The 11,426-nt window shown below is 36.0% G+C and overlaps 1 protein-coding gene across 1 annotated transcript; it reads left to right on the top strand.

Annotated features, from left to right (window-relative positions):
- The first annotated feature begins 9,817 nt into the window (after positions 1-9,817).
- Positions 9,818-10,609, top strand: LOC119667475 (uncharacterized protein K02A2.6-like). The gene is made up of 2 exons (XM_038076767.1): positions 9,818-10,033; positions 10,112-10,609. Exons 1-2 carry the CDS (start codon positions 9,818-9,820, stop codon positions 10,607-10,609), a joined length of 714 nt encoding a protein of 237 aa, XP_037932695.1.
- Positions 10,610-11,426: the final 817 nt, after the last annotated feature.

Here is an 11,426-nt window from a genome sequence, read left to right as displayed (position 1 = left end):
CAGCTCTGCTCACTAATTTTATACGCCCGCTAATCCTTGTAACTGACCTTTTTCAAAACTTTATCTCCAGTTACCAATATTGGCGGATTCGCAAAACATTCCGTTCTCCTAACATTTTATTTGTTTCGGTCTTTTTCTACATTCCGAAAAATATAATTTACAACTCCTAATTTACAAGTTCTGCTCTATTGGCAGCACTAAAACTTACACGTTCGGAATGTATAGGAGCTTTCGCCGCGACCTTACAAACCAAAACAAAAGACAATAATAGAATCAAAAGCTTTTAATTATTTTGCTTGGAATGTGCGCGCAATGCACATTTTTTATTAGTACAATCAAATAAATAAAAAAAAGAAAAATATATAAAAAAAACAAAATTTTCTACTGCTGGCAAGGGGAATACTGAAGGGAATACTGCGTCCTATACATGTAAGGTGCTCTTGGACAGCGTGGGACAACCCAGATAAAATCAAACTATTCTTTTCTTTTTTTTTTTCTTCACTAACCATACGTTTCCTTTACCTAGGCCTACATAACACTTGTTATAAATGTTTATTATGTGGTATATATTCTTTTTAGTTATATATATTCATAAAGATCAAACTTTTTGCCAACTCTCGAATTTAACAGTACTTCACAATGACTAATTTATAATTTGGTTTAATCAAAAATTAATACCGCAATCACCTCTTTTTTTTATATTTTCACTTTTTCATTTAATGTATTTAGAATTAATTGTTACAAATAGTTTATAGTTTCTTTAAATCTTTAGATTTTAAAGTTTACCGAGTTTTCCGACTGCGCCAATTATATTAGATTAGAACGCACAAAACTTTAATTCAATGCTCACTTTATTAAATGAATCTTAAGACTAACTTATAACTAACAATTTTGCTTATATTTATAATGAGGATTCGAAGTATCGAATCCTGATAAGACAATTCGTTGTTTGGTTAGGCCGAACAACGATAATAATATTTTAAGTTACAATGTTTATTTAAAGATAATAGAATATGATAAAATATAATGTAGATCTTTCGTTGTTTGATTAGGTCAAACAACGATAATAAAATATTTAATATAGGGATAAGATAAGAGAATGTAACTCGCGTGCATGGCAATCCGAGGTATTTTTTAAAGTTTTTTAATGTTTTCCGCGACATTTTTTTTTTCAAGAGTTTTGGTTTTTTTTTTTTTTATCAACACGTTTAAAATTTTATTTTTTTGCACAAATTTTATTTTTATTAAATAATTTTTAATTGACACTCACGTCATGTGTAAAGAAGCCCGGAAACTAAACGTAAAAGTGTGATCAATTCCCAATACGCATAATTCATCCAAAATGATATTCCAGCGGAGAATGGAATACCTTGCAATTGTTGTTGCATCAATTGCAGGTACTTGTTTTCTTGGCAGAGCGCAAATAATTTTTTTGTGCGATTTTTTTTTCTTTTATTTTTAACAAAAGTTTTTTTATTATTTTTAAGATTTATGCGAACAATTAGCAATAGTGATAGGCAAAAACAAATAATATCATTTTTATTGGAATCTTTATGCAAGATGAAAAAGATGTTTGTATTAAGGTGAATGTACTTAGGACTTGTAATTTCCAATGGAGAAGGAAGCTATGACCTACATCAAGGTGTGCAAACAACATATAGCTTGGCAGACAGACAAGATGACAAAGTTAGAGAATAGTTAGTAATTTGTTTGAGTTTGTTTTTTTTTTTTGCTTGCAGCTACAATAAAATTTAGTAAACGTTTATGTGACGTAGTAAGCATAAATATTTTTTGTTTTTTCTTTTTTTAGAATTTAGTAACCTACGGCTATGACTTAAAACTCCGGAGGAGTTTAGTTTTAGGTAGTAAGTGAGTTTTTTTTTTACTCTAATGATTTCGACACAAACTGAAAGTAAAACAGTTGTGTTTGCGATAGAAAGTGTAATTGGCGTTGATTTCTGCTACGACTTTAAAATACCGATGGGATTAAGTTTAAGGCAGGAGGCTTTGGTCAAAATTGTTGTTTTTTTTTAAATCTATAGCTATAATAGAGTATGAGAAGAGTTTTTGATTTGAGGTAATAGGTATGAAATATTGTGTGTGTTATTCAGTAACTAGAGTTTTTTTTCTGCTACAAACTAAATCTGAATAAGTATAGTGTGAGGCAGGGAAATTAAGTAAATTGTTGCTACAACAGAGATTCAAGTAGAGTTCTGTTTGAGGTAACATACCTATTGTGTGGGTAAATATTAGAAAGCGGGTATGAGTGAATGAAGTATGGGTCTGAACAAGTACGAATGAAACAGTTAATGCTACCAAACAATAGAAATCTCGGTAGGTTTGTGAGGCTTACAGTTAATTGGTATCACGCATACATTTTCTATTAGGGATCGGTATTAAATTGAGATGTGATACTCATTGAATGTTTTTTTCATTTATTGAATAATTATTAAATTAATATTAAAATTTTATATAGAAAAAAAATTTTTTTTATTTCTCCTTAGAGGAACAAACAGGATTTTTTTTTTATTTTTGTACCATTCTACAAGTAATAGACAAGTAAGTTCTACCGATAACAAGAAATTTAAGTAAGAGTGGCAAATAGTTCCTATGGAGCTCAAATCAGCAGAAGAGTTAGTAGATATGTTAGCAAGTAGTACCGGAACTAGGGCCAAAATACGAAAAGCTACGAAATCAGCACAAGTAATCGATTTAGAAGCGGTACCTGACAAAACTGCACAAGCACGTAGTAGTGAGCAGGCTCAATTAGTTAGTTCAGGCATAAATAGAAGGCCAAAAATAAGGAAAATAACCCAAGCTGAAAAAGATTTTGAAAAAAATAATATCCAAAGGTCACTGAGTTTTGACAGCAAAATAGACCATTTGTTGTTAATGGAAAGTAGTGAAATGAATCAGCCAGCTAATATGAAAGGTAAAGGGGAAGATCAATATCGAGAAACCTCAACAGGTACAGATACAGGACGCAAGTCTGAAAATGAATAAATAATGAATTCAGTAGCTGTAATGATGAGGCAGCAACAAGAGTTTTTATCGAACTGCATGCAAGAGATGAAAATGGAAGTCATAACTCAAACAACCGTCTACAAGAAATGGAGCAAAGATCTAATCAGACCACGCGAAACCACTTAGGTAACCAGGAGATTCAGCGGGAGCAGCACTTAGCATTTCCAATAGAAAGAGGGATCTAGAACGGTGGCATTTGAAGTTCGACGGTTCGAATAAAGAAATGACAGTAGAAAGCTTTGTGTTCAGAGTCGAGAGAATGAAAGAACAACACTCAGTTACAGATCAACAACTTTTTACGGACTTCCATTGTCTGTTGACTGGGGGATCACTAAAATGGTACTGGCAACAACTAGAGTACCATGAAGGTAACCGATGCTTCGATTATAGGCAATTCAAAAAGGAGCTGTTGGCACAATTCAAATCTGCCGAAAGTGACTATGACATCATAAGGGAAATCACGGATCGGAGCAACAACCCAGCGAAAACCTCGAGCAGTATAACGCCGAGATACATAGCCTGACGTTCAAACTGAGAAAGAAAATTCCTGAAGTGGAGTTGGCGACAATTATAAAAAATAACGTTAAGCCAGGAATAGCTAGTCTACTATTCGCAGGGAAAACAAGCTCCGAGGTAGGCACATTAGTGAGATCGTAAATGAAGAAGTAGATAAGGCTGAAGTAGACAAACATTCACAATGGGATTTAGAAGCGTTCAGTTCTCCACAGAACAGACAAGGCGAAAATTAACAGCGTGGGCAGTTACAACAGAGAAATAAGGGGCAAAACACGCTTGGAGGTAGAATTGAAACCCGTTACCACGAGACAACGATCACGAGCAACCATGATGCAGGTAGCATGTGTCCATCTCCATTCCACTTAAATTTGTGTTATTCTTGTGGAATGCCATGTGATTTTTATATTATAAATGATAATATGGAACAAGGGTCAAGGTGTAGGTCATCTTTCGATGGCATGCCGTGCTTTTTATGTAAAGAAAACATATAATATTGCTGATATAACAAGAGAGAGGGAAACGGCTGGAGGACAGTGGCACCCGATGCCAGTGTCGCCAGAGGCAAGACCCAGAACGACGGTACAAATCATAAAGCGAAACCAATCATTGTTAGCAAATATAGTAGTAGAGATAAATAAAACCAAACCAAAATCATTACACCAACGGAAGTTATATTATGAAATAATAAAGGGAAAAATGTTTAATGCAGAATTAATGAAAACGCGAAACAATAAGAGAAACTTCAAGAAGGCATGCTTGAGGAAGGTCATAGGCACGATAGTAACACTGGAAGGAGATAATAGAATGTATGTTAGGACCAAAGTCAATGACGAAGAAGTAGTAGCGCTATTGGATTCAGTAGCATTGAATTTTTAAAGAAGAAACCTAGTAAGCTAGTAAGGGTAAAAGGTAAATCTATTAAAACAGCCAACGGCGGCGAAAAACCCGATAGTAGGTGTAGTAACAATTCTACTTAGGTATCGATTTTTGGAAAGTGTTCGACATACCAATAATCAGCAAGCGGACTGCCAAAAATTACCTTGGGGTGGCAGTGTCTGAATTGACTCCGCAGTCATCAGACTTAGTGATCGCGTCAAAACAGCACGAAATAAGTAGGAAGCAAATAAGCATGCTAGAGAAGGTTGTTAAAGAATTTCCATCGTTTAGTGAGTTAGGTCTAGGCAGCACAACAGTAGAAAGTCATACGATAGAGGTAATGGATGAACATATACCTGTGAAACAGTGGCACTATCCGATTTCTCCGTTTGTTCAGAAATTAATGTACGACGAATTAGACAGAATGCTGAGTTTAGGGGTGATTGAAGAAAACAATAGCAATTGGAACTCTCCGGTAACACTGGTAAGGAAAGAAACCAAAAACAGGCTGTGCTTAGATGCCCGGAAAGTCAAAGAGCGCACAATCAAGGACGCATACCCGTTGCCTCATATTAAAGGAATTTTGAGCAGACTTCAAGATACCAGGTACATTTCTGCAATCGATTTAAAAGATGCGTTCTGGCAGATTCCGCTGGAAAGAAAAACCAGAGAAAAGATAGCGTTTACAGTCCCGGGAAGACTCCCTATATCAATTCACTGTGATGCCATTCGGGTTATGTAATGCGGCGCAACGCATGTGCAGACTCATGGACAAAGTCATTCCAGCAGCGCTTTGAGAATGGGTGTTTGTATATCTAGACGATTTACTGGTGTGCTCAGAAGACTTTGAGGGACACATGCGTCTATTACAGCAAGTGGGTGTCTGAGCAAAGCTAACCTGACAATTAATGTTCAAAAGAGTAAATTTTGTCACATTGAAGTTAGATGTCTAGGGTACATCGTAGGGAATGGGACAATACGAACTGATCCAGCAAAAACAGAAGCGATGAATATTTTTCCTGAGCCAAAAACAGCAAGGCAACTTGGACGCTTTCTTGGAATGACAGGATGGTATAGAAGGTTCATAAGAGATCACGCCACCATTGCAGCACCATTACACGATTGCCTGACTAAAAATAACCTAATTAAATTCTCTCTAACCAACGAATCAAGAATAGCGTTTGAGAGATTGAAAGAAAGTCTTGCGACAGCACCAGTACTTACGAATCCGAGCTTCCAAGAAAGTTTTTATATCCACTGTGACGCTTCTAAAGACGGAGTGGAAGGAGTGTTATTCCTAGTCAATGCTGCTGGAGATAAGCAACCGATAGCATATATGTCGTTTAAACTAAACAAAGCCCAAAAGAATTATAGTGTGACAGAACTGGAATGTTATGCGGCAGTACTCAGTGTAAAAAAATTTAGAGCATATGTTGAAGGAGTTCCATTTACGGTCATAACGGACCATGCGAGTCTCAAATGGTTGATGAACCAGCGTGATTTGCAGGCAGACTAGCGAGATGGAGCTTGAAACTACAGGAATTTGACTTCAATATACACTAAGAACGATGTTTGTTGACGAGATAACACAAGACACTCGCAATCTAGATGCTGATTTGCAGTCACCTTTCTTTGTAACTGATAAATATAAGGCACTCAACGAAATGGTGACCAAAGAACAGCAACGCTTACCTGACCTGTGTACTTCAGAAGGTTATGTGCATAAAAGAACAGATTTTCGAAGTGGCGACCCACTACAAGAGGATAGCACTTGGAAATTATGGGTTCCATCTGAATTGCGATGGTCATTAGCAGAACGAGTACACGTATCACCATCATCTGGATACGGAGGGATGCAAAAGACCTTGGCAAAATTAAAGGTAAAATATTTCTGGCCAGGAATGGTTGGTGACGTTCAAACATTGATAAAAGAATGCGAGATTTGTAATACTTCTAAGGTGTCATATAGAATGAGAAAACCACTCATGGGAATGCAAACGATAACCGAAAAACCATTTCAAAGTCTGTCATGGGACCTTACCCTAGGACTAGCACAGGTAATACGGTGATTTTTGTAGGGCTAGACCACTTTTCAAGACACGTATTTTTCAAACCCATGCGTTCAGCTACAGTCCAGAATATGATAAAGTATCTTGAGGCTGATGTCTTTCACACATTTGGTGTACCAGAATTAATGCATTCCGATAATGGGAAACAATTTATTTCAGAAGCCTTTAAGTCATTCTTGCAAAAATATGGAGTGAAACACATCCGAACTGGATTTTATTCTCCCCAAGCCAATGCTGCCGAACGATTAAATCAGTCAGCAAATACCACAGAATCATTCGCAAAGTAATTTAAAATCATCATCACAAACGCCACAGAGTCATTCGCAAAGTAATTTAAAATCATCATCGCAAACGCCACAGTGTCATTCGCAAAGTAATTTCAAATCATCGTTACAACCAAAGGAACTTGAGCCGCAGCCGCCACCCCATGTTAATCAGCAACAAGCACAACGAGAAGCACCACCAAGAGATAATCACCAGTCTGGTCCATCATCATCTTCGTCATCAACTACATCGCCACAGAGGAATTCTACTACAGTACCGCCAGTATCGAACAATCGTCAAGTACAACCTACGAATTCATTAGACCCATTAGATATCAATGTTTCAGATAGTAAACTTAATACGGGACTACCAAGTCAAGAAACTCAAGCAAAGGATAAAGTCAAGCGCGACAGTCAACAAGAACCATGGTCACCACAAGAGGAATGGAACGACATTCAACCAAGCACAAAAGGAAACAAACCAGAAATTCTCGTAAGACGTCTAGGCACATTAAAACGAAAGGATGACCATCATCATGTCAAAAACCAAGATGATTACTACAAAATTTTCAAGAGTCCAAAGATTAGAAAGAGAAATCGAGCCTCATTCTGAGAGGAATATTAATCACACAGGTAATAGTATGTATCATATGGAATATAACCAGGAAAACAGTACACGTCAACGAAATTAAACAATATCATGGAAAGGAATAATATAGCAGAAATTACGCACGTTATTAAATCCTTAATGAAATAAAATACATGAGAGTTAGTCTTCTTTTCACTCTCTGAAGAAGGAGGGAAATGTAACGACATAAATTTTTACAATAAATTTTTGTGCTACATATTAGCTAGAAGAAGAAAAAATAAAGTCTGTTCGTAAACTAACTACCACCGCTACACACCATATAGAGAAAATAACTCTCTATATGGTGTAAAATGTTTATTTAAAATATCATGGACATTACCTGTGATCCTCGATTCCAACGTGCCGCGGGCATCGATACATGTGCAAAATCTAAAAATATACGAAAAAATTTAATTTGTTTGTTACAAATTTTATGAATGAAAACAAAAAAAACTTGTAAAGAAATTCTAAACACAACAACACTGAACAATTATTACCGAAAACACGTTTAATTATTAAACAAATATCTATTTAAAATATATATAAATAAAATAATACACAAAATAATTTAACACTCATGCTTGTACGATTTTATTTTTATACACGTAAACAAAACAAACTCCGGCAGCAACTAAGCACATCAACACTAGTTTTTTTTGTATTATTTCTAATTTTTATTTCTTTTCTTTTCACATTTAGATTTGAATAATATTAAATTCACAAAATATATATGTATATTTCATACCTTGTTTTGAATTATTAATACACTTTATTTTTAATAATAAAATATAAATTAAAGAGAAAAAAAAACACACACGAAATAAAAAAACACTACGCGTAGTAAATACTCAAAGTCGCGGCGAAGTAAAAGAAGAGGAAAACAAGCAAACACGAAAAGACACAAGCAGTACACAGCAGAACACAAAAAATTCAACTTCACGGCGAAGTGAACTACAGCAAGTAATACCGGTGCGCTACACCAAAAAGCTCCGGTATGCTCGATATAAAAGGAGGAACATTTCATGTAATAGGGGACTTGGTTTTTGACAAGTAAGGGAACAAGTACTCTGGCTCATTGAGCCTTCTGGTAAATTTTACCAAAGACTTGAAATTTTACTTATCCAAGACAAGTACACTGGCCTATTGGTTACCTGGCACATTTTGACAAAAACCTGGCTCCTTCAGCCAAACGTAGTCTTATGTATATTATTTTTAAACCTGGCTCATTCGGCCAAATGATTTCTTTTACAGTACAAGGTATTCATTGTTTTTTTTATAACAACAGAGGAGAGGACCTAGAACGTCACACTGTCCTGCCAGAAATCTTTTAACGAGTTACACACTGGGGAATAATAATTTCTGTCGTCAACGGCTATCCATACATATTTTTTTTTAATTTAGAAAAAAAAAACAAAAGAATGCTTTAAGTGAATAATAACTTATTATATGCTGAATTTGTTTAATTATACTTTGTTAATAATAAGTCTTTTTTTTTATGAAATAAATAAAAATATATAATTTATATATATATAAATAACGTTCTTTCTTCTAAAACAACGTCTCAGCGAAACTATAAATAAATTGTCTCGGCTCTGGACGACGGCTGAGGATACCCCAGCAAAAACTAAAAATTTTTGAACGTCACCCAAAGTGTCGTTACAATACATAGCCTGACGTTCAAACTGAGAAAGAAAATTCCTGAAGTGGAGTTGGCGACAATTATAAAAAATAACGTTAAGCCAGGAATAGCTAGTCTACTATTCGCAGAGAAAACAAGCTCCGAGGTAGGCACATTAGTGAAATCGTAAATGAAGAAGTAGATAAGGCTGAAGTAGACAAACATTCACAATGGGATTTAGAAGACTTCAGTTCTCCACAGAACAGACAAGGCGAAAATTAACAGCGTGGGCAGTTACAACAGAGAAATAAGGGGCAAAACACGTTTGGAGGTAGAATTGAAACCCGTTACCACGAGACAACGATCACGAGTAACCATAATGCAGGTAGCATGTGTCCATCTCCATTCCACTTAAATTTCTGTTATTCTTGTGGAATGCCATGTGATTTTTACATTATAAATGATAATATGGAACAAGGTCAATGCTTGTTCCAAAATTTAAGTTAGCAGCATTTACAATGCTGCTGGAGATAAGCAACCGATAGCATATATTTCGTTTAAACTAAACAAAGCCCAAAAGAATTATAGTGTGACAGAACTGGAATGTTATGCGGCAGTACTCAGTGTAAAAAAATTTAGAGCATATGTTGAAGGAGTTCCATTTACGGTCATAACGGACCATGCGAGTCTCAAATGGTTGATGAACCAGCGTGATTTGCAGGCAGACTAGCGAGATGGAGCTTGAAACTACAGGAATTTGACTTCAATATACACTAAGAACTCACCTTTCTTTGTAACTGATAAATATAAGGCACTCAACGAAATGGTGACCAAAGAACAACAACGCTTACCTGACCTGTGTACTTCAGAAGGTTATGTGCATAAAAGAACAGATTTTCGAAGTGGCGACCCACTACAAGAGGATAGCACTTGGAAATTATGGGTTCCATCTGAATTGCGATGGTCATTAGCAGAACGAGTACACGTATCACCATCATCTGGACACGGAGGGATGCAAAAGACCTTGGCAAAATTAAAGGTAAAATATTTCTAGCCAGGAATGGTTGGTGACGTTCAAACATTGATAAAAGAATGCGAGATTTGTAATACTTCTAAGGTGTCATATAGAATGAGAAAACCACTCATGGGAATGCAAACGATAACCGAAAAACCGTTCCAACGTCTGTATGTGGATTTCATGGGACCTTACCCTGGGACTAACACAGGTAATACGGTGATTTTTGTAGGGCTAGACCACTTCTCAAAATACGTATTTCTCAAACTGATGCGTTCAGCTACAGTCCAGAATATGATAAAGTATCTTGAGGCTGATGTCTTTCACACATTTGGTGTACCAGAAATAATGCATTCCGATAACGGGAAACAATTTATTTCAGAAGCCTTTAAGTCATTCTTGCAAAAATATGGAGTGAAACACATCCGAACTGGATTTTATTCTCCCCAAGCCAATGCTGCCGAACGAGTAAATCAGTCAGTACTTCAGATCGTTCGTTCTTATATACAAGAACACCAATGTAATTGGGATCAGTATGTAAGTGAGGCAGCATTTGCACTCAGAAGTGTGAAACACAGCTCGATAGGTATGGAACCATAAATGGCAGTGTTTGGGTCACATATGATTCAGCATGGCGCAGCATATGAGATAATGAGGAAGCTGAGCTCCATTAAACAATCCGAATTTGAAATATTAGAAGCGACAGACAAACAACTATTGATGCGAGAGAAACTGACAGCAGAATTGAAAGCAGCTCACCAGAGATCTGGAAGAGTGTATAATCAACGAAAAAAGGAAATTCAGTTTAGAGCGGGGCAATTAGTGTATAGACGCAACTTCAGACAAAGTAAAAGAACTGATGGTTATAACGCGAAGTTAGGAAAGAAAAACGTGAAGTGCGTGATTTTAAAGGCAATAGTTTCTTCGCTATACGATTTAGGAAACATGAATGGGGTTAGCATCGGGGTATACCACGCGAAGGACATCTTTTGTCAGTAAGGAGTAGAAATCGGATCATAACAATTATGGTAAATGTCTGGCTAGATCAGTCGGTAAAGGATGAAACTCTGTAACTGAAGGTATGGGTCGAGGCCACACGTTGTACAAGCAAACAACAGTCTACCAGTCTATTTTTTTTTACGAGCCCGTTCCATATTACCATATATAGAGATATAACATCGACGATATCGAGCCTGTAATGGTAGCCTATAGGTATGTTAGAAAAAATATTTAAAGAAAGAAAATTTTTTTTAATAAACTAAACTAAATATAATATATTATACGTAACAAATGTATTGACACAAGCGCATACCAAACACAGCAAATACTCACCTCGATTGGAGTTAAGCAAAGAGAAAGAGGGTGGTGACCTCGTATAGAAAAAAGTTGAGTATATACCGTAAGAGAAAAGAGGAGC

This window comes from Teleopsis dalmanni, chromosome 1 (genome assembly GCF_002237135.1).
Source record: "Teleopsis dalmanni isolate 2A chromosome 1, ASM223713v2, whole genome shotgun sequence".
In the NCBI taxonomy this organism is placed as follows: domain Eukaryota; kingdom Metazoa; phylum Arthropoda; class Insecta; order Diptera; family Diopsidae; genus Teleopsis; species Teleopsis dalmanni.
The sequence above is the reverse complement of the archived record's forward strand: the minus strand, read 5'-3'. Positions and strand labels throughout refer to the sequence as shown.

Bases quoted from the DNA above. Each gene is read 5' to 3' on its own strand.
- LOC119667475 (XM_038076767.1), top strand. From the start codon at position 9,818: ATGGTGACCAAAGAACAACAACGCTTACCTGACCTGTGTACTTCAGAA. The intron at 10,034-10,111 runs GTAAAATATTTC...AATACTTCTAAG, and splicing joins AGACCTTGGCAAAATTAAAG to GTGTCATATAGAATGAGAAA.